The 23,945-nt window shown below is 38.8% G+C and overlaps 1 protein-coding gene across 2 annotated transcripts in view; it reads left to right on the top strand.

The window, feature by feature from the left end:
- LOC103926019 (glypican-5-like) overlaps positions 1 to 23,945 on the top strand; it is a 405,545-nt gene that overhangs the window by 60,336 nt on the left and 321,264 nt on the right. For both annotated transcript variants that reach the window (XM_009334827.1, XM_009334826.1), the window contains exon 3: positions 15,061 to 15,755. In XM_009334827.1, coding sequence (XP_009333102.1) covers positions 15,061 to 15,755 — 695 coding nt within the window. The remainder of the gene's footprint in view (positions 1 to 15,060; positions 15,756 to 23,945) is intronic.

Below are 23,945 nucleotides of genomic sequence, written 5' to 3'. Positions count from 1 at the left end.
ACTCCATGAGCGTATTTGGAAGTATGGAGACAGTTGCACAGGGGTAAGAGATGGTGAAGTAAAATGGAATTTATATCTGCAACTTACAGCTGCAGAAGTCATCTGTCGTAGACTGGTTCCTCTGCAGCAGGGATGCTTGTGTCTCAAATGCATTCCAGTTCTTTTCCAGTTCAAACAGCTCCCTAAACTTCTTTGCAAACTAGAGCACTTAGTAATATTAGACAGGTCATTCATGATGGGCGTGTGATAGAAGCCAAATATTTTTTAGATGTGTCCAGTGTTTCCTGTAGTGTATATTGAGCTTTACATATCAACCTCTTTTAACCTGTCAACCTCTTAATTTATGAATATTTTCAGTTTTCTGATTCATTATACTATTGTTCTGCAGTGCTACTTGCATGACACTCCCTCTATCCTAAAAGACACTGCTGGCTTAATCGGGGCTTGCTAAGGCTTATGATACCATTTATGTAGATCACAGTTTTGGTGCTTCAGTTCTGAATGCTTGTTTGCTAAACTCCATCTAAAGCTACCTGGAAAGGAAAGCTCTGAATTGTAATTAAAGGCAGCATTATATTGCTGCAGTCAATCTCAGGTCACTAATTCATGTTGGAAGTCTGCTGTAGCATAATGGCTAATTTGCTTTCATTAACAGATTGATTTATCTGCAGCTCTTATTTTTCATTAAGTTGTTGAGTAAAAGATCACAAAACTTTAAACAGAGCTATAAAAGCTGCATATATATGAGAGGTTTTAACAATTGCGTATTAGAACTTCAGTATGACAGATGTATGTGATAGATACTTTGACCCTCAATTCAAAGTATAATATTTCTATACTTGAGTTTCCATCACTAATGACCGATGTTTAATCAAAACAAACTAAGTATACATTTTAATGTATCAAATACCTGTAAACAATAGAAGTAATACAGTGATGACTTCAATAATACAACATGATAAAGCAGGAGAGGAAAACTATAATGCATTCCCACAAAAATCTACCCTTTATCTCTGCTTGGACCTGCACCTAGTGAGATAATTGAGAACATCAGTGGTCCTCAGCAGGTAAAGCTTATGCTTAAATACCCTCGTGAATCAGGGCCCAAGTTGAAAATGTGAGTTTCGGGCATAAAAATTGATAGGACTGTACCTTCTGTGGGAAGACACTGAAAGGAAGCAAAGATGATCTGCAACGGCTTTATGAAGCATTTTCCAAGAGTTCTGACATACTAGGGAAAAAGGAGGCCAGAAAAATGGACAAAATCAGTTGCATGCCCCTTTCTCATATAGGAATAAACAGGTCTTGGAGAGAGGGGAAACCCTCTGAGTTCAGAGAATGGTCCTTTTAGTGCATGTAATGCGCGTCTATCACATTTTGTAAATGAGGGCCCATGAGAACTTACTGAGGTGGGGACTTAACATGGCATCTTGTCTCTTTGGTGAGCTATCTCAAGAAGCCCCTGTTAATGAAATGAACATAAACTCTTCAAGATACCTCATCAATCAAAATCACAAATAGACTTTTTGTAGCAGTCCTTGAAGGTCAGCAAGCCCAGAGGGGAAACAATTGCTCATTTTTAACAACCTTGCAAGTCCCCAGATATTCAAAGTTCAGGACTATTCATGGGAGCTTCTTAACTGATTGCATGAATCAGGCAGGTCCTTGAGTCAGCTCACTCAGATTCAAACCATAAAGCTTTATACAGAGGAACTTGAAATGAACAAAGCAGGTCTATGAATCCTTCAGACTTTTTTTTAGCCTATCCTTCTTCTGTCTTACAAAATTCCTCTGCTGCTGCTACTCATGTGAAAAAATGATGTACTGAGTTGTGATCTGACCACCAACAAACCTAGGGAATGAATAAGCAAGCAAAAGGTTGCAACTGTGCTACTTGAATTTAAGCAAATTCTGTGATCTTGTGAAACCCTACTCATCTCAGAAGGTGTCTGGATATGTGTGGCAATGTTGAAATATGGTGTCATGGTGACTTTATTTTGACCAAGGACTGCACAATTTTCTGCACATAGGAAGTTTCATTGCTTTGGCCTTTGGTCTTCATGGGTGTGGCTGGGACTTGTAAAATCTCAGTAGTCAATGTGATTGGAAAAACTTACCTTCATATATTTTATTTTTTTAAGGAAGGAATTTCAGGAGAAAAAAATAGGTGTGTTGATTTATTAGTGCTAATGGACTTTATGTGCTTTCCCTTAGGAATAACTGGAGCTACTTCCCCACAAGCATCTGGTTAGCTATCAAATCGCCAACATCTGTATTTCTGCCAGTGCTGACCCATATGTTGAACACATGCCAGTCACTTGAAGGAATTTGGAGGGTAAATTGAAGAGCAGCTCTTCATCATAAAGAAAAATGTGTTCTATTTTTAAAGGATTATTTTAAGTATTTTGATCCACCTTTAATTTTTCCATTGAGGGAGGTTTTGTAAATGTGAAATTTTAAAAAGCAACACCCAGAATATTTTCCTAAACTTACAGTGATTTGGATTCAGTGTCTGTTGAAAAGAGTCATGGAAGTCTTTTCCACTATTTTTCTTTAGTAGTCTAGTGAAATTCTTTGTTCTGACTGTAAAGAAAGTCATGAACAAGGTCAGTTTCTTCAAGCAAACATGTCCTTTCAATTACCTTATGGTGTTATGATATCAAATATGTTTGCAAAATAATCTACAAGAGGAGACAGCCAAAAATTAGATGTTGCAGGAAAGGTTTTTGTTTTTTAAGCATTGCTTGCCTGCATCTTTTATCCAAGGCCAATACCTTTGCCTTTAATCTAGATGACTATATGCTTTTTGGTGTGCTGTGGAAGAGCCTAATGGCTCTCACCCTGTGGATGATACATGAACCATTTAGTGGCCTGCAGCTGGTCTGTGGAACAATACCAAAGAGTGTTTTCAGCTGAAATTTGGGTGAGGATACTGCATGCTGGTATGTCACTAGTTTTGGTGGATAGGAATTGTCCAAGGATCTGAAAAACACAAAAGCCACTGAATTAAACTGTTTGTAGAAGATTACTTGTATGAAAGACTGTCTCTGCACCAAGACCTCGCTATTGGACTTTTATGTTTTCCTTAGTTTATTGTGCAAAGGCTTCCCTATGTAGGCTAGCCTGGGAAAGAAGGGTGGGTAAAGTTAGTAGGTTCACAGTACTGGGAAATGAAGTTGGTGTTACCCAATCCAGAATCAGAAGAAACAGCTGAAAGGTTTTGTGCCTCATGCTTTTGAACAAATTAGAAATACACAGTGATTGTGAAGACTGCCATTCAGTGTCTGACTGCCCTGGTGAGTAATGATCCTTTTCCCTCTTGCAGCTGAGGGCTGAAAGCTCAGCGTGTGGGCATATAGAGTGCACTTCTTGAGCCAACTGGCAGTTCTGGGTTAGAGAGTCTTCATTGTTGAACACACAGGGTTGCATTATTGCTGTTCTCTACATAAAGATGGTTCTCTTTGTTTTAAAGTTGTTGATAAATACAGATTTAACCTAGATTTAAAAGAATAGGAAGATTTTTTGTCTTTGTGACCTTAGCTCTTTAATGGAACTCAGACATAATTTCTTGTATTTCTCTGTTAGTACCTAAAAAAGAAGAAGAAAAAAAAAAACCCCATGAAAAACAAAGAACCTCCCCCAGTTTAATCTTTGTTAAGCTAATCCTGTCTCTTGTAGCTATTTTTCTCTTAGATTTTTAGAAACAGGTCATAACGGACCACCTAACTAATTCAGCTGGAAATCATGAAATAGTTCATGACCTTCCGAAACAAACGTATTAGTTTTCCTACTGCCAGTTGAACTCCTTAATCAGAGGGTTGAGAAAATTCTCTCTAGAGACTCCTGTCTGGTTGCTTTTCTGTTAATGAAAAGATTCCCAGAAGAATGAAAAGACTTTTACATATTCCTGCTTTCTCTCGATTGACTCAGAAGAGAGATTTTTGGTGGTTCTTAACTAATGCAAGTCATGAAAACTATTTTGTACTTTCCTTTCTCGATAGTATTTAATACACCAGAGATACACAAATAAAATACCTCAATTTCTTCTGTGTCCCAAAGTTACTGGCAACTTTGAAGTGTGTCTCTGCCAGGAAACATGAACATGCAGTGTGCAGCAATGTACCAGAGACAAGTTTTAGAGTGTACTCAGTACTCTGGTTGCATCTGGATTCTAAAGATATATTTTATATTTTATACTTCTCCACAGGTAACATCTCAGTTCTCAGTGCCTCGTGGATCATCATCAGTGCCACTGTGTAAGTCAAGCAACAGAGAGAAGTCTGTAGTGTTTTTGGCAAGCCCCACTTGCTTGCTCTCCAAGCCCAATTGTGTCAAATGTGCAGTGCGTTTGAGCTCCAACAGACCACCAACATAAATGCCCTCTCTTTGTCTAACGATGGCATCTGTTTCTCTCTGGTATTAGTACCTGGCACTGTGCGTAGTTGGCACAGCTTTTACTTTCTCTATGATTTTCATTTGCAGGAAGGCTGCAGAAGCAGTTTTTGGCCATTTTTTCCCTAATATTTTTTGAATAGTCCCTCTCCTCAAGCAATATAAAGCAGTAATATCTCTACATATCCATATTTTACTTATACATTAGCTGTGTCCCAACCTAATTGCATTTTGGACTTCCTGGTTTTCATATGGCAGTAATCCACAGTTACTATGACTTGCTTGCTCCTGAATACTTGTATGTATATGTCCTACGTGTGTTCTCATTTAAATGTTGTCCTCACCCTTACCTAGACATAGATTCCGGAGGGTTTTTTCACTCCATGTAGGTCCAGAGCATTCAGAGTGCTATGACAAATGACACACTGCCTTAGGTTCTCAAGCCAGCCCATACTGCAGTCATGAATGTGCAGAGATTCTTCCACAAGTCTGTTTTAGTTCTGGAAACTACACTATATGCGCTAAGTAGTTCATGCCAAAAGTACTTGTGATAAAAGTAGTCTGGGAAATCCAAAGAAAAGCGATACCCTTTTATTCTGTCCAGCGGTCTGTGGGAAGAGATTACCTGGAGGCCTTAATCTTAGAGATTACAGTAAGGGTCTTATCTTCACTTATAAACTAGCCCCATGCTAGCATGCATAGTGCAGTGATTCGCAGCATTGAAAAACTGCTTACACACTTAGGAAAGTAATTGCTATGGAACCCCAGGAAGAGTGAGGTAATTGTTTTGCAGCATCTCCCAATGTTAGTAGCATTTTTGTGTGTCGGTGCTTAACATGTATAGTCACCAGGAATATTTACCTCCCTGGCTAGCCTCAGATGTAGGCATGCCCTAAAGGTACCTTGAGCTCCATCTTTCACTGTGTGTTTTGGTAACAACCATGTGAGTTTTGAGAAGTGTACAGTTACAGTTTAATAACCAAACAGTTGTGTACTGAAAATTGGTAGAAAAAGTGTGCAAGACTTTGGCACTGGAGGTTCTGCTCTCATTTCAAAGGAATTGAAGCCATATGTACCAAGTATCTATTCTGAAGAAACCACTTTTTGGAGCTCAGTATAAATCCTAACACCATGCAAGTCTTGCATTGTTGGGCCAACACACCTTTTGGGGCTGACTGTTTTTACAATGATACTCAGATATGTCAAAAAACCCCCACCACACAGCAAGAACCTTACTTGAAAAGATACCGGGGGTTTATCTCATCCCATAAAGTGACAATTCAGGGTTGATTTTTAAGAAAATATTGTTCAAGCTGTTGTTTATTTTTACTGGAAAGCTTTTTTATTTTCTAAGGAAAAATGATGACTTTTCAGTTCAGTATACGTCTTTGCAACTGTGCACGGGGTTTTAGCCTGAAAAAATAAAAGCAGATGTTTTTTTATGTGGCAAGACCTTTGTTCATTAGAATAGTTAGGTCAGACCTAATTTAAGCAATGTAGACTGTTTCTGTGGATCTATCTTGAAAGAAATGTTGATGGTTACAGAGTTGTCATTCAAAACGATTTTGCAAGTACTTTGTGCTGTAATCCATCTTGGGAATTGTGTGTTACTTGTTGTAGCTGTGGCTTCTGGTCATCACTGTCTATGTTAGTGATTGATCAAATAAATCAGATAACATTGTTTCTGCTCCCAGTCTGATGGCTGTTAAACCTCCTAAGAACTTCAAAGATAGATATAGTTATGTGAAGAACCTAGCTACCTACAGATATATAACTGCTTGTGTTTTTTTTTTTTCCCTTGTAGATTGAGAGAACTGTTTTTATAAATTAATTGTTCTTGGAAAGCAAATTAAAGGCATAGCTAATGTTGTTGAAGCACAGATGTAGTTCTTTCTTCAGTTATTTTGGCCCAACTCCTGTTAAAACTGTGAATTGATATTATTAAGTAATAGCTGACAGGTTTGAACTTGGCAGATATGAATTATATGAATCACCATTTTGAGTTCTGTTTTGACGGAAGGAGAATAATACTGATAGCCACAGCTTTGTAAAAAGTCCAGCCGTAGTCCTCAGGGATTTCACTGCTCTTCTAGATCATCTTCCCATGGTGATGCTAGATGTCCGTCAGCCTTCTACTGCACAAATATTCCCAAAGAACTACTTGGTTTATTTATTTGTCAGCGGAAGCCCAGTGGTGTCACAAGAGGTTAATATCACATCTGGTCCCCAGCTTTCTGCTGGTCAACTGATCTAGTTTTACTTGAGACTGCTAACTTTAAAAAGGAGTAAGTAATTGCACCCTATAATTACAGTGTATAAAATAAGGTACAACTGTACTGAAATGCAGTATACAGAAATAATAAACAGCTAAATTTAATTACCAGCTCATTCATTGTATTCACAAAAAGTTTGAAGGTGAAATAGTGAGCAGCTCAAAATCGAGTTAGCAAACTGCAACTGACTTTGTGAAGCATAACTGCAACTGATTTTGTGAAGCATAGCAACTTAGTTATTTTCTATAAATGCTTCCATATAGTGTTTTCTTTAAAAAGGGCAGATATGGTTTGGTACAGCAGACTGCAGAGCTTTCTCTAGTCTGTCTTTGATAAATACTTTTGCAGCTGGTTGCAACTTTGTTATATGTTGTTGTTTTGTTAATGATAAAGCTAAGGCCACTAAGTCTGAAAAATGTGTGTGCTGTGGTTACTACTTCCAGCAATTTGGATATATTCCCCAGCACGCAGTCTACCGAAATCATTATTTGATTTCATGGCAAAATGACCAGAGGAGAGCAAAATTTTGCTAGTTATCACTGGACCCTTCTGTTGTTATTAAGGTATCTCCTAGGTTTGTGTGTCTACTGCCTTTTTTCTCTTTGCATCACCAGCCTATGAAGCAGTGAGCCTGTTATAAACTTGGTGATGTTACTTCTATTATTGATGCTTCCAGAATCAAATACTCACCAAAATAACCCAAAGTTAATGGTTTCAATGTTCATGAATCTCACCAAATATGAGTTGCGTATTTCTTCCCCTTCTTCCTGTACAAGTTTGTATAGTAAAGAAGCTGTTTAAGTTTCAAAAAAAGTAGAAGCAAAGGAAGAAATAAGTGTACTGTAGGACTTCGATTCAGAAAAGAGTGTGGGTTTGCTGGCTGGGGCAGCAGTCTGAGGGTGTGGTCGCTTCTGATGTGCTAAGGCTGAAAGAATAGGTTTGTGCATATGAGAACAACAAGACTAATTTTCATGCCAAGATAGAAGTTTTCAGATGGTACTTAACGGTGTTGATTCCTATTGCTATTATTGGAAGTCAGTCTTCCCACAGACCATTTGGAAATTTGTTTTCCTAAGTGTCTTAGCTTTGCCCACATTACCAAACTACAGTAGTGGGTCTGCTGCTCTGAAACTCAAATTGCACCAGGCTTTCTCGTGTCCAGTGTTACCTGTGTCAAACTGCTGTCCAAGCTCCCAGCACAGGAGATATTACTAAGGAAAGACCAGGTATTCTTATGCTCTGGAAGTCTCACTGCTAGAATTTTTTAAAGCCCTTGCAACTTTTCATAAGTTTTGTTAAGTTAAAAACAGTCTTAAATTACACTTGGACCTGAGCAGAGGGTTAAAGGATGATAGCAGTCGCTTGTAAATAATCCTACCCATTGATTTCTGGTTAATTGGGGTTGTCCATAGCTGTTAGGTACGGACAGAGAAGGAGGCACAGACTTCTTACTTTTCAGCTTAGGCAGAACTTTCTATCAACAGGTACATGATGGGATATTTATCTGATGTTATCAATATAGACAAACTTAAGGAGAGACTGTTAAGTAAAGACCTGGCCCTAAGCATAGTAATGGAAGGCTGGCTTCTTTTTATTGTCTGATCTATATTCTGAAGGACTGATTAGCTCTGAAGACATCATACCCTCTCCTTGCTGTCAAGGTGAGCAAATTCAAACTTCCCTTTCCAAAACTGACTTTGCTTTCTTGCTTTTGAATCTGTTCAGCCCTCTGCCTTGTTAAAAGCAGCTACAGGAGGTGAGTAGAAAGCAAGAGATGCTTCCACTTGGCCCAGATTCTGAAAGCTTTCAGGTTTTTCTCTGACTCAAAATGTTTTGGAGCAAGCTTGCAATGTTTCCTGCAAGTGTTGGTGTAGTGTCAACTATGATGTGGTGGACATCATATTTCCATGAGATTGCTGATGTGTCTATTAACATGTTATTTCTCATCAGCTTAATCAAGAGTGACTGTGTTTATGTATAGGAAGACTGCCATTCTAAAAACAGTAAAACACATGAAAAAGTAGGATATTAATAAGAGCTTTGGCCCTACGTTCAGCAGAACGATTCAGGATAAATAAGAAGGAAACTTGCAGTGCTTGACATTCTTTGCTACTAGCAAAATGTCACAAAATAGAAATGAAGCTGAAAGTTATAAGAAGTTGTTTTCAAAAGCAGCTTAATGAATGGATTTCAGGTTCTGTCTTTGCAAACATGACACAATTTGGTTTGCACTTACATTCTTTTTTAAAGTAATCTTAAGATCTAAAAAAAACCCCACCTGTTCATCTTGTTTAATGATGCTTTTTGAGCACTCTGTTCTTATTCTTTTAAATATGTTTAGAGATCATTGCATATCCAAAAAAGCAGAATTCTGAATTTTATAATTTGTGTGTCATGTAGATGTGTATCTGGGTGTGATTTTCTACTGTGTACATTGTTCTCTATGCATCAAATTGCAAATAGTATGTACTTAAATTCTACTGCTGCAAAATATTAATATGTTGTCCTTTATTTTGGCAACCCATAAAGATGCAGAAGATTTAATGGACTTGAAAGCATTAAAAAGAAGCTATTGTTCAACAAACTGTAGCTTTCATTCATCCTGTAACTCTGTAATAAATGCAAGATGTTGAAGGGAAAGGAGCCAAATATTAGTGTGGTCCTAAGAGACCAAACAAATAATGGAGCTACTTAAATTTGTCATTCTTCTTTCATGGTTACACTCAAATCTAAAATATACACAAATGTAATTTCTGTACAGATAGTTTCAGTGTTTGCTTCTACTTTTGGTTTATTGAGCATTGCTAAATCTTTTCAGTAAGAATCTAATGGTTTCCTTTTTTTTAGAAGCTGGTGGATTTTTTAAATTTAAGTTCAGCATGCATTCAATTATTGCAGAGTGTAAGGAATTATTAATGTAGTGGAGAGCCACTGCATTAGCAGGGTGGTCTTACCTTGTCAGTTCTGTGGGCAAGGTGCCGGCTTTGAGTCACACACAAGCATAATGGCAATGACAGTAACTTTCCTTTCACATATGCATGTTGTGGTTCACACTCAGTTTTCTGACTTTGGTTTTTGAAGACATGGGGGTTCAAACAGTAGGCCCAGTCTATCTGAGCCTCAGCTACCACCTGACAGAAATGGTCCTCTGTGCAGAGAGGTGTCTGGTGCTTAGATTGACTTTATGTTGGGAAAATGGTTTCCATGCTAACGTGCCTGTGTTGGACCTGTGGAAATAAAAGGACATGGATTTGGGCTGATTCATAATCCAGCGAGTTGGAATTTGCTTAGTCCTCTCCTAATGCTCCCCATCCGAACCCTATGGTTGCTTACAGAATAAGGATCTCAATAGCTTGTAAAGGTCTGGTGTAAGAGAGGGAAGCAAATGAACTTTCTCTATGTATGGCTATCATATGTCAATCCAGATTTTCTTGGAAAACTCCTACCTGTGTGTATTCCCTGAGGCCACATCTGCTGACCTTCATGCACTGTAAGAAATCTGGGGTTTATGAGATGAAGTCAATCCTGAATGCAAGCTCTTGTACTACCATGTGTGCGCAGACTCGCTATGCACTGCAGTGGATCATTTTGTTGAGGTCTTTCCTTGAGGCTATGTTGGCATGTGTCTGGGAGCCTGAAAAATTAAACAGTTCCTCAGAACACACCCAGAAAGATTTTTGTGGCAGAAGGAATGGCAACTTGACGTGTGGTAGTTTTGCATCTTTGGTTCTTGTCCTAAGGATAAGGCTGCACGAGAAGGGGTGGTGGCTTGGACACAAGCTTGGAGAGCTGTTGCACCTGACTGCACTGAAATGAGTTAGCATAAGTCATTGAATGCAGTGTTTACATAACATGAGGAACTAGTCAAAGCTGTAGTTACAATATCAGATATTCTTCCTTTGCCTGTACTGCTACTTAAAATCTGCCTGTTCTTTCCCCAAATAGACCTCCAGGTGGTGAAAAAAATAGAGGAAATCTTTGGAAAATGCTGGCACACCAGTGTTGGGCAGGCTGATACATGCCTCCTAAATCTCTTTCTCCCTGTAGCAGTATCCTTTAGCAGATTTCTTTAGCAGAAACACTTAAATTCTGCAGCTGCTTGTGACATACAATGGGCTTAAATCAGGATTAAATTGCGCTAAAGAATTCAGCGGTGTTACACTGGTGCAAAACCTGGTGTGAGATAAGTCAGGAATCCTTTGTGATTTTTTTTTTTTTATTGCATTAGGTATATGAAATGTAGCTGCTGGCTGGTTTAAGAAGAGTAAAACATCCTCTGTGTCAGGATGGATATATTCTTGTCAGAAGGAAGCTCTCACTCAAAACCAAGCTGTGTCATGCTCGTGATGAATAAGCATGGATGCTATATGTGCAAAGCAATGTTTTTCCATCTGTGTGTGTTAGACTGAGCATAATATAATTTTTAGTGTATGTGAATGCTAGGAACCAGGCTAGAAGCCCAGCATGCAACCTGGTTAGCTGCTTGGCCTGGCAGGCACTGTGCTGCTGATGGAGCAGCAAAACCAGCGTGGCATCTTGTCATAACTGGGCTTGTCTCCAGAAGCTAATTTTCAAACACCAGCAGCTCAGATGTGAAGTTTCCAGAGGTGAGCTGTATTTGATCAGCTGTGTTTGACTGTCACAAGACACATCGGTGGTGGTGGTGTCAAGTGTTTTGTAAGCGTATGATGAACAGTTTGAACAAAATTCTCCCTATGGAAGTTGGTGTTGTCTGAATTACATTACGTAGTTACTGATGTGTTAGTTCAAAATCCAAAGCTGGCTGTTATTTCACTTTACCTGTAGTCTTAAATCAAAAAGGGGCTTTTGAGGAACATGAGAACAAACCTTGTTCTCCACCTTCCTATTTATTTCAATACTAAAGGAATACAGAAAATATGTAATGTTTCCATCAAATTCTGGATTATTTTGATTGTCTTATTTCTGTTCAGAATCAATATATTTGCAGTTTATAGTACATTGTATGCTGCTGGTGGGGGGGCGGAGGCCAAAGGCTTTTCTTGTGAAAAATGATCAAATGTTTCTCCTGGTGTGTCCTTAGGCTTAGAATTCAGCTTTTTGCGAGTTCAAAAATGTCTAAAGTTTGCTGTATTTGACTGCACAGATGAGCACCCAGTTTTTCAGATAGTGGTAAACCTTCCTTGGGATTTAGGAACTCCATGCAAGGTCTATTAAAAGCATATAATTAATCAGTTTTAAAACAAGATGCTAAGGTTGCCTGCTCTGTACAACTAGAATGCAAGCTGTCCATTGTTACAAAATTGTTCAACTGCATGAAGACCCATTATTTCTCATTAAAGGTCTAAACATCCAGCTGATCCAGTAATTTGATTGTCTCAAACACTTCTTAATGCCTTAACAATGAAAAGAGACCTATATATATTTCCTTCTCAAACAGCATTGCTAGGGTGCCTGCAAGCATGAGTCATTTTTTGTGTCTGACCAGTGGTGATAAGGAAGCAAATGATACCTTACAGGTGTTCGCAGCACATCTACAATCAGCAGAAATATTTTTTTGTACCATATTTTTGATGTTAGGACTTTTATTGCAGGAGGAATGAAGCTGTATACCATCACAATTTTTCTCCTATACAATGAAAAATAAATGACACTTAAATATTTTGATTTCATACTTGTCTCAGAATAATGCAGAATTTTCACAGTTAAGAGGTTTTAAAATAAAATGCTACATGGTTTCTAGTCTACAACCTAGTATCCCAGGAAGCTGCTGAAATCTGTTTTCTTGGGATGTACATTGTTATTGACTGTTTTGCTCTCATCTTTCACTGGGGCAGTTATTTCTCAGGACAGTAAGGATACTTGCACATTTATAAATGCATTTCATTTAGTCTTCAGATAAGGAGGATGATGGCTGCAGTTCAGCCTTTACGGGTGTGGAAGGTAAAGCAACAGCGTATTACTATTGGCATTGTAGGAGTCAATCTCTGCTCCCATAATCTAACAGTGAGTTGAATATTTGTGAGAGATAGAGTGTACTTGAAGGAGGAAACTTAAAACACTGTTTTATTCATGTTTTGAATATTTCCATTGCCTTTTTAGTATGATAAACAAAAATGGTATTTAGGTTTCCTCTAGAAATAACAATAAACACATAGGGGTGATGTGGCAAACAAAAAACTTCTAATAGTGCAGTAGCACACAGCTAACTGCACTACAGTTTAGGTTGTGTCAATGTTTCCATCATAAATCCAATTTTCAGAATTTTTTTCAGCTGTAAAAGTCTGCTTCAGTCTGAAACTTGGCAAGGTGTTTCTTTGCCTGAGAATGAACTTTCTTCTTTTTCAACGGAAGTGTATCTGAATTCTTAATTTCCAGGATTTTATAAGCACTTCCAGAGTATTAGTTGCTGTAATACCAGTGGGAGTGTTGAAGTGATTCTCTGGCAGAAGGATATGGCGCGTGCGTGCGTGTGTGTGTGTAAAATACTGATGATTTAATGTACAATGAGATATGTTGTATTATCTGTCTAGTTAAATCACCCTTTGTGGTAAAGGGATTGTAATGCTTATCATAACAAGCAAGTTAGTTGCCCGGGGAGATGTAATAGAGGAAGGCACTGAGCAGGCTTTTCTACAAAACTTTGCAGTGTATGGTAATCTTGACTTACAGTATTGTATCCGCTTCTTTGCTGAGCTGATCTTTGAGCGACTTCGGTTTGTGTTACATTGCAGTGAATCGCATGGTGATGTTCAGATGAATGTAGAGTAGGATTAGACCGAAAACCCATTATCTGGGCAGTCCTCAGGAGGTATAAAGTGATAGGTCTCCTGCCTTGACTGGAACTACTTGCCATCCAGAGGAGTGCAAGAATGATTTATGTCAGAGGCTTTTTGTTGTAGAGCTTCCAAACAAAGCAGTGGGAATGGTGTGGATTAGTGTTTTCTGTGTCATTAAAATTAATCTTGAGAACTGATCCCTTCCTTGCCCCGTCTCTGAATTCTAGCACCCCAGTCAGTGTTTTGAGTGTATAATATTTGCCTTCTGCAATTTGAAATGTGTTAACCATGGCAATCCTTAATTTTTTTTTTTAGGCCGCTCAAAAATAGTATAGTTAAAGGAGATACTGTTTTCCTGACTTTATAATTTTGTTTTGGTTCATAGCGGACTCGATGTCAAGTCCTGCCCAATCACTGGCTGGTGTCCAGACCTAGCTGATGTTAACAGGGAGAGAATTTATTCACACAGCATCTTTCCTTCCTCCTTGCATTGTACTTTGCAAGAAGTGCCTCTCAGCCACCCACTCACAGCACTGTGAAACAAAAGCTTCAACTTCTGTTTGTATTCAGTTATCTCACAAGCTTTCATTGAGCTGCTGTCCAGCAGCTTATCAAAAGTTGCTATTTGTGTGTCAGCTTTGTCTAGTCCTTCCTTCTAGCATGTATTTACTCTGCATGTCAGCTCTCCAAATCGTACAAGTATGTGTTTTAGAAATCTAGACCGATTGTAGGAGGACATGAATGCCTTACGCTTTTTCCATTCTTGATGCAGGATTTCATAGCAATAGATCACCTGGGATGAAAAGTGAATACAACTTTAAGCTGTTGTTTTGTTATCAAGATACTGCTTTCATAAACTATTAAGTTATTAAAACATTTCAAACTGTTACAGTTGAGAAGTACAGCTAATGAATGAGGATCAGCATTTCTGTGCGCTGATGAGATGTTATTCTCTGACTTTGATATCAATATGCAGTGAAGTCTTATAGCTTTACAAGAATTTTGAATATGAATTTTCACCCTTTCATTAAATGTGGATATTTTATCATTATTTATTTGGTCCAGTGCAGCAGTGATAGTGTGATTGGTGTATTACAGACAGCTCCTGTTACCAGTTACTCCTCTGTCTCACAGTTCCAGAACTTGCATCACATAAATAATTTTGCCTATTTAAGTATTCTTCTCTGGAGTTCTATAGGAACACTGAAAATGTTGCAGTCCTCTCTGTGTACTGGAAACTGATGTCACTTGTATGTAGAGGGGTGTTTTGGAAATGTATCTAGTTGAACTGCCCAAATGCAGTGTCAGTTACAAAAGCCATCTTAGATCCTGCCTGTGCCCTGTGGCAGTCCTTCATTGACCTCTAGAGTTTGGGTCACGGTCTAGCTACTGAGAACAAAGTCATCTTTTTTTAAGAAAATATTTGTGTATTGCGTGTTGCCTTTATTATGCACATGTAATGTTTAGGTGTCTTTTAAATCTTACTGGTGAAAGTTGTATTAATGATTAGTGTATTTATATTGCAGATTTCATGTAACTATTGATGTTCCTGTTCAGGACAATATTAGTCCTGTGACTAAGATGTCAGGTGCTTGCTATTAACCTCTAGTTCTTTCTCTCCCCTGCCCCTTTTTTAGAGGCCTTTGAGTCTTTGCTTCGCTTTGCTGAAAACCGCACAAGTTCCCTGTTTGAGACAGCTTACAGACCTATGGCAAAAGAAGCAGCAGAGCCTGTTAAAGAACTTTTTACAGACATCTCTCTCTACATTCTGGGTGCAGAGACTACAGTGGAAAGTGCAGTATTACGGTTCTTTGACAGTCTCTTTCCTCTGGTGTACAGTCGGCTAATAAACCCAGGAATTACAGATTTATCAGAGGACTATACGGAGTGTCTACGGCTTACAAGGCAAGACATAAATCCTTTTGGACGCTATTCTAAAAACATGGTTACAGAGCTGTCAAAATCTCTTTGGGCAAGTAGGATGCTTAGCCAGGCCCTCAGTCTGGGCATTGAAGTGATAAATACTACTGAACATGCAGCTCTCACCAAGGAATGTAGCAAAGCTCTAGTGAAGATGCAGTACTGCCCGCATTGCCAGGGCCTGACACTAATCAGACCCTGTGTCGGATATTGTCTAAATGTAATGAGGGGCTGCTTGGCCAGTGTGTCAGAACTGGATGCACAATGGAGGGAGTATATCTCCACGCTGGAATATCTGACTAATGAAATGGCTGCCTCACATGATCTGGAAATTGCGCTGACGGGAATCCGGAACTCCATCAATGAAGCCATCCTGCATGCACAGTTGAATGGACCACAGCTCTCCACTACAGTAAGTGTTCCCTAATTATTCACTACTCTTATTTATCACTTTCATTATTTGATGAATAAACATTTAAACAAGTTGGTGTTGTCTTTGCATCAGTTCTTAGTTTTCAACTAGATCTGTGTTTAATAGTCTGTGAAAACATAACAGATAATTATGATGGGGTTCAGTAGAGTCTGCTTTGAAATGAAAGGGTTGGGGGGGGAATTTTGTTTGTTAAGAAGCAACCCTGTAAAGCAGATAGCTCTGGCTTGTCTGCAGAATTTTCTAAACAAAAAATTGGGGTATATTATAAAAATACATTGTTGATATCAAGTATACTCTAAAACATCTGTTTCTGTAACTCTAGGAGCAGTGTTCCCCTGGCGTGTGAGTATTTGTAGTGTGTGTGGACATTGCCCAGGAATCAGTAAAAAGGGTTAAAAGAGTGGGTTTCTAAACAAAGGCAAAGATGCTAACTGTTTCATAATTTTACAGTCCCTTTACTTTTGTGTTGACTGAGACATCAGGAAGGTAGTACGGGTCTATGAGTACACCTGTCATACAAAAGTTGGAAAAAGAACATGAAAAAAATCAAACTTATTTGACAGCATTTACTTAAGTAAAGGATAAAAATACACTTAAAGTGGATCCATTTTTGTAAGTGGTAGGTTAAGGAGGAAAGAACTATGATGGTAGAACTGTCTCAAATAATACCAAAATATGACTGGCAGGTGTTCTCTCAAGGTGTTGAAGATTAGACCAGAAATTATTGAAATGACTAATGATGCAGCTGACTACATCTGTATGAAGTTGAACATGACTGTCAATGGAAAAAAATGTAGCAGTGTGGCCTTAAGCAGGGTAAAGACTAATCTAAAAAATGCAGATAGATCTGCCTGTCTTGAAAGTAAAGGAATTCTTGCAGAGAACAAATGAGAAGGAAATGCACAGACCTAAAAATTTAATTCCTGTGCTGAACTCTGGTCACCACATTACGTAAGAGAAAAAAATACTTCAAAGAGTCTACAGAAAGAAGCTATGGCAGAGAGTATTCTAAACTAAGAAAGTATTTTTACTAGGAGAAAAATGCCTGTATGTTTGTAGCCTTTCATGGTACCTAATATCACAGCTCTCTTCAATTTAGAACACCTGACAGAGCCAGAGACTTACAGCCAGTATAATATGTAGATCATAAAAAACCCCCAACCAATTCTAGAAATCTGATAAATTTTTCACCTGATAATTGTAGTTATCTCAGTTCACCTTGCCTCAGGTTCTACTTTACTTTTCATCAGTGACACTTGTGTCTGCTAGTTTATCTGACATCCAGGGATAAACATGAAAAAGTAAGAAAAGATTTGTCCATGTTCTTGGATAATGCACATTACGCATTGGAGCCTACATGCATTGCAGAACAGCAGGTCTTATTGTGCTAATGTCTACTTAGTAGCATCACAACGTATCCCATAAAGCAGTGTTAAACCTACAACAAACATGTAATGAACAATCTCCTTGCATCTGCTCTAATTTTCACTCAGATGTTATTTTTATGTGAGTCTAGAAGGGAAATGAAAATTAAAGTACACTATTATATATATTAGTTTTATCTGACTAATAGATAAGTACCTCAAATCATCACATGGCTTCATTACTGATTACACAGAAATAATTAGGAATAAAGTTAAGCTTTCTGACTACTAGCAGCAAAAATGATCTGACAGATATTTCCTGCAATATATGCAGCATGTTACAAAATGCTAAAACATAATTCTGCATTGCATTTGTCAGCCTCGTAATTAATACACGCTTGCTTAGCTTACTGGTGGGGTAAAATTCATAATCCAGGTGAATATCAGATAATTGCAGATAAAGTCAACGAGTGTATTGCTTTTAGCTGATGTGGAAGTAGAATTCTCTCCGAAGTGCCTTTCAGGCAGAGGATTTTCTTTAATGGTTATTCAAGTCATTTTATTCAGGTCTTTCTCGGTTCCCTAGCAGTAACTTTAAACATTTTCCTTCTTCCATTCAGAATGAATTCAGAAAGCACTGTTGTGTTTGAAACTACATTAATTCTTTTTTCCCCAAAGTTCTCTTTGTTTTTGCTCACTAGCAAAATCTCTGTGCACAGAAAAAGATTGTGTGTTGTTTTAGGGACTGCTCTGTAGGATAGCAAAGGATGTTTTCTGTTTGAGAATAAAAACTATATGCCAGTGTGTGTTCTCCTCAGTCTTCTAGCTTTTTCAGTTGTCAGAAGGGTAAGATTGTATTTTGAAGACAGAGCACATTCCACTATTGGAGCAAGTGTTTAGTCTGATACCGATTTAAAACTTTACTTATTAGTTACAGAGGAGATAACTATTATTTAGAAAATTGAGCCTAATACAGCTACGGAGCTGTATTTTCTTCTCTGAAGAAATGGAAAGGAGTTCAGTCTACAGCTTCAGGATTTCTGGCTTCTCAGAACCCAGGACCTGATTCTAAATTACACTAGGGCCCTTTTGGGCCACGCTGATGGGTTTTGTATCCAGTGTATTTACTGTTTGTTTTACCTATGGGAAAATTTTTAGAAGATACCTTCTCTTTTCCCCTCATGAAAATGTAGAGACCTTTTTCTGTTCATGCGGTATGGTCTTAGGTTCTGCAGAAGTGGAAATGTTTAACTTCTGTACAGTTTCTGTTATAAATGCTGTAATTGCTTTCATTCAATTATAAATAATCTATGGAAAACTAATTCAGGAAAGCAGAGTACTCCTTGTAGTTTTCATTTATCCTGAGGCAGCCTTAATTAATGCACCTGCCCTTTTAGGAAACGTTTTACATTTTCTAATAGACAATAGGGCTAAAAATTAGAGTTCTCTTTTAGCTTGCTGCCTGCCTGGATGATAATGAATAATGGAAAGTTAGATTGTTTTCTTTAAAACAGGGGGAAGGGGTGAAATAAACCAATAAAGCACTTAGGGTACTTTGCTCAAATGAGGTGCAGTCATTTACTGTTAAATTAAAAAAAAAAAAAAATCCTATTTGTATGAAGAGAGCATAACTTCAAGAGTCTGGCCTCTGCTGATCTTGTCCATTATAGCCAAGAGAATTGCCTGATTTGCTGGGGTAGCATGTGTGAAAGGTCACCTTTAAGATATTAGTAATCTCTCTTCAGATTCCTCCAGAATGTGCCATGCCATTTGTTCAATGATACTGGCTTGCATCCAGCTTACTTAACCTAATGCGGGCCAGCCATGGTCTGCAGCATCAGCAATCATAATCATTACTTTCTGGTTTGTCTGCTGGAATCTAATTGTCTTTCGTATTGGTAGGAGCCCTGGCTGCTTCTTGGTGCCAGCTACAGAGACCAAGTTTGTTCACCCATCCTTATCATTTTTGAGGCTTTTTATCTTTGTTTTTTATTTTTGTGTCTTTGTGTTTAAAAGCCGGTCTAATTTTTCAAGTATTCAGTCTACCGTATTGCTGTATTCCAAACTCTGTATTAGTGCATCATTCCTGATTATTTTATTTTTATTTTTTATTCAAAGTGGAAGTAAAATACCCTCAACTAAAATGCAAGGAGGGGGAGAGGGAGTTTTAAAATGCGTGCCGGCCACTGGCACTTCGGGGAAGTGTACCATGAGGTAGTGTAACAAACGCTGTCTGTGCCAGTACTCCCTGGAGTCAGGTCCCAGTAAGGTGGTGGTCCAGTTGCTTGCACAGGTCTAGTGAGGGCTTGCTTGCAGCCCGCCTCCAGCGGACCAAGGGTCTTGAATGGGGACAGGTATTGGAAAAAGAATAACATATGAGGTAGGGAAGATTTCTGTTGGATCAGAAATGGTTAGACTCTGTCCAGCCCCACTAACTACAAATCTGCACCTCCATGGGTACGGAACATATCCCAGTGCTGCAGTTTTGCCCTTCACTGGAGCTTGTTCATCTTGCTTGCAGAGTAGCACTGCTTTTCCCTGCTCTGGATCTGAAAGGCACCAATGATCTGTAGGATGGGTTTCCTGCTGGACAGGTGGGAGCTCAAGAGTGCTCAGGTACAGATTTCCTGTTAGCTTTGGCAATTCATGGTTACACAGAGGTTTGCCTCTCCTCTGTCTGTGGGATAGAATATACCGCTTCCCTGTGTGCTGTGGTTTAACCTCAGCTGGCAACTGAGCACCACACAGCTGCTTGCTCACTCTCCCTGCCCCCGGCGGGATCGGGGAGAGAATCAGAAGAGTAAAAGTGAGAAAACTCATGGGTTGAGATAAAAACAGTTTAATTATTGAAATAATAATAATAGAATATACAAAGCAAGTGATGCACAATGCAATTGCTCCCCACCCACTGACCGATGCCCAGCCGGTCCCCAAGCGGCAGCTCCCTCAGCCAGCTTCCCCCAGTTTATGTACTGAGCACGACGTCACATGGTATGGAATATCCCTTTGGCCAGCTGGGGTCAGCTGTCCTGGCTGGGCCCCCTCCCAGCTTCTTGTGCACCTCCAGCCTTCTCAGTCGGTAGAGCATGGGAAGCTGAAAAGTCCTTGACTAGTGTAAGCACTACCTAGCAACAACTAAAACATCAGTGTGTTACCAACATTGTTCTCACCCTAAATCCAAAACACAGCACTGTACCGGCTGCTAGGGAGAAAATTAACTCTACCGCAGCCGAAACCAGGACACTCTGTCAGAGGAATGTTCTGAGGTCTAATAGCAAAAGGATGATTCTTTCATTTACTAGATTATCTAAGTGTGTAAGATGCATTTGCCCACATTGATAAGCTCTGTGATCCTGAGTCCCCTCTGGGCTTCTGGCAATGGTGATTTGTTATTTGTTCCGCAAATGCGTGCAGTGCTGTAAGGGTGGCTGGCAGGGACTGTGTGTATCAGTTGCAGTCCTTGGGTCACACTTCAGCAGCAAGCTGTGTGGGGCTGCCAACCCCGATATTTGGTGCTTTTCCCTATGCCTTAACTCAAAGGGCAGTGAGGCCACATGGAAATACCTCTTTAGAATAGAAAAATTCTGTACTGCTAATGTTGCTGTGTATTAGGGCTCCATTTGTCAAGGGCAAGGCAGAGGCAAGATTTTCAAAGAAGAAACATTTTATGGTCTGAATTCTACTTCAGCTCAACAGAATTTGAACATAATTACATGTTCTTCTTTTAAACACTTTTCCCAGGTATTGCTACAACTTCTGCTCTGCATGTGGCTTCTTGTGAAACCTGCCTGCCTGCCCACATGGTGGAAAATGCAAAATGATGTGTGTTAGCAGAAATATTTGGAATGTGAGAAGGCACGTATTCCTCTGTGGTGTTCTTGCTGCGTGAAGTTCATAAGCATAAAGTACTTATCTTCATACTAATGTTATAATGGCTGAAAATGTATTAAACGAAGAGAATGTAAAAAGCCACAGAGCTAATATTTTTAGAATGGCCAACTGTTATGCAGGACAAAAGTCCAACATACTGTGTTTCTTGATTATAGGAGTAATAAAAGCAAAAGCTAATAAAGGGCTTGATAGAGGGGTATTGTAAAGCCTGGATACAGTCAGAGATTAGGCATTAGGAGAAAGCAGAAAGATCTGTGCCTTGAGCCAATTAACTTCTTGGAGACAAACTTACCAATTAACATGATAAAAGTGATATAAAAAAATGATAGAAGAATAAACTTTGGGAAGAGGAGCAGGTAGAGGCAGGAGAAACACAGGAAGTGAGGGATGTTTAAGATGCATGATGCTAGGAATTTCAGGACTGTCAGGAAGAACAGAATTAATGATTGTGAGAGAAAAAAATCTGATCAAAATCCCAGAGAAATCGATGACAGTCTTTCCACAAGTTGTGAAGACATCAAGGAGAAGGATGGGTAATATTGAGAAGAGATCCGCTAAATACCGATTGTGTTTTAAAGGGGATTGGTTTAAGGTTGTAATGAAAGAGACTATCTGATGCCTATTTCTGGCAGATCATTTGAGTGGTGTTTCTCAAAAATTTTGTGTAGCTCAAGAAATACAAGGAAGGCATGAGAAGGTGAAAGTTTTTAGCAGGGACTGTTGTCCTTGATGATGAAGAAAAGACAGACAAAGGAGTTAGACTTTCCATGCCTGTCCAACCACTTCTGCTGTGATCCTTTGCCATTAGGGATGTAATTGGGAGTCAGGGAGGCAAATTACATAGAATTAACAGCAAATGAGAACTTAGAGCAATTAAAAAAAATCAGCAAAAACACTTATAGGTAGATGGTTCTTAGTTGCTGGTCCATCAATCTCCTCCCATCAGTGGTTTTAAAAATTTTAATCCTATTGCAAAGCAGGTAGTCATAAAATGCACACCCATCACTCTCCACTGTCTTCTAAACTTGCTTCCCTGAAGCCATTTTTAAATGTTTCTCTCATTGTTTATATTACATCATCATTAATGTTTTGATTCTGAAATAGCTCTTGCTGACCACTATATGGTACTTAGCACTAATGGAAGTGGTTGCTTTGCAGATGAATTCAGGGAAGTCCTATAGGTATATAGTTATCTGACATACTTAACCTATAAGTGGGTAAGATGGGGAATACTGGTAGAGTTGGAGAGAGCTGGGAGGCAACAAGGAGTCTAAGAAGATAGAAGCGCTGAAAGAATGTCTAGTATTTGGTTCTTGCAGTATTCTTATGAAATAGCTGTATTCTGGTGTCATATCTTGAAAAACAAATGGAGGGAGCTCGTGTGATTTGTTCAGTAATATTCAAGAAAAAGTCAGTGATAGAGGTAGAGCTAGAAATGAGGAATTTTGTTTTTTCAGTTCTTAGTACTGTACTCCAACAAAACCTCATTTTTTGAGATATCTGAGGGTAGACTTTTAGTGTTCCTTACGGGCACATAGGATGCAGCTCCACACATATCCTTAGTCAACTGGAATTTGCAAAGATTTGTTTAACGTTGCATTTAACTGAAACAAATAATCCCTGCTAAGCAGCAGCATATAATACCTTTGGTACTGAACAAGCAAACTGTATAAATATTTGTTAAGTTCAATTTAAGGATGGAAAGGGGCACCTGCCTGTGAAAGAACATACTTCTTGTATCCTCAAATGCCCGCATTGCTGTGGTGGGCTTGAGGCAGAACTTATGGGGGGGGGTGGGGGGGTGGGGTGTGGTGGCCTTTGGAAAAAAAAAATTAAAATCTTGCCACATTTTCTGGTAAAAATTCAGCAGTGTACAGAAGGCTTACAGAAAATAATTTAGGTGGTCTGAAATCATTAGGAATGAGAAGAAAAACCAATCCTGAGAAATAGGACTTGAGACCTGTTAAAACGGTCACCTTTAGGAAAATAAAAACTTAGAGGAAAGACTGCCAAACTTAGGGCAGCAGGAGATTGATGCACAGTAACCTTACAAATTTGAAAAGGAAATGGCAGTACTATCAACAGAATAACTTTGTGCTGAGTGAGTTCACAGCAACAAAGAGTTTCTGCCAGCCAGTAATGAACTACTTGATTAAAGACATTGAACAGTATCATAAAACACTCCTGGAGACTTTGGAGAGCACTCATAGCTGAACTCAGGTGCTTCCTTCCTGCAAGTTTTCCAGTTCAAATGATCAACACCAGCTGTCAATAAATATAAGAACCATACTTATCAAAAGTTAAAGTAATATATTCAATTCCTTGTGGTTAGATTGCTGAAAATAACTGAAAACGTACAGGGAAAGCTATGTTTGTACAATATTTGCACTAGAAATCTTATTTAAAATGACACTTTGCTTTTTCTAAGCACTTACCAGGAAACCTCCTCTGAAAACAGAAAATGGAGAAAATGCCTGACTACTATGAGGTATCTCTAAATGATCTTGAAGGAGCCAGAATGGTTGCCCTATTGAAGCTGTTGGATTTAGTAGTGCTTCTTGCAGATATGATCTTGAAAGACACAATCACTTATGTTGAAGGCATGACCTTGTATATTTTGGTCTCGTGAACCAAAGTACATCAGGTTCAAATCCTTAGTGAATCCAGGGACAAGAGGAGACCTTCTAGAAACCTGGTGGGTTGCACTGAAGGCACACCTTGTAATGTAACGACCCATTTCTGTGAGAAAGGTAAAAGAATGGTTTTCACAGTGGTATAAGACATATAAAAAAGTCTACATTAAAATTTTGTTTTATTTTTCTTGGGCTATATACTCATTAAGATACTGTTCTCATCTTAGGGTCAGTCATGAATGAATTTTAAAAAATAAACAGTGGTACTATATATCTGGAAT

This window comes from Pygoscelis adeliae, unplaced genomic scaffold (genome assembly GCF_000699105.1).
Source record: "Pygoscelis adeliae isolate BGI_AS28 unplaced genomic scaffold, ASM69910v1 Scaffold552, whole genome shotgun sequence".
NCBI lineage: Eukaryota > Metazoa > Chordata > Aves > Sphenisciformes > Spheniscidae > Pygoscelis > Pygoscelis adeliae.
This window is presented reverse-complemented; position numbering and strand designations above follow the sequence as displayed.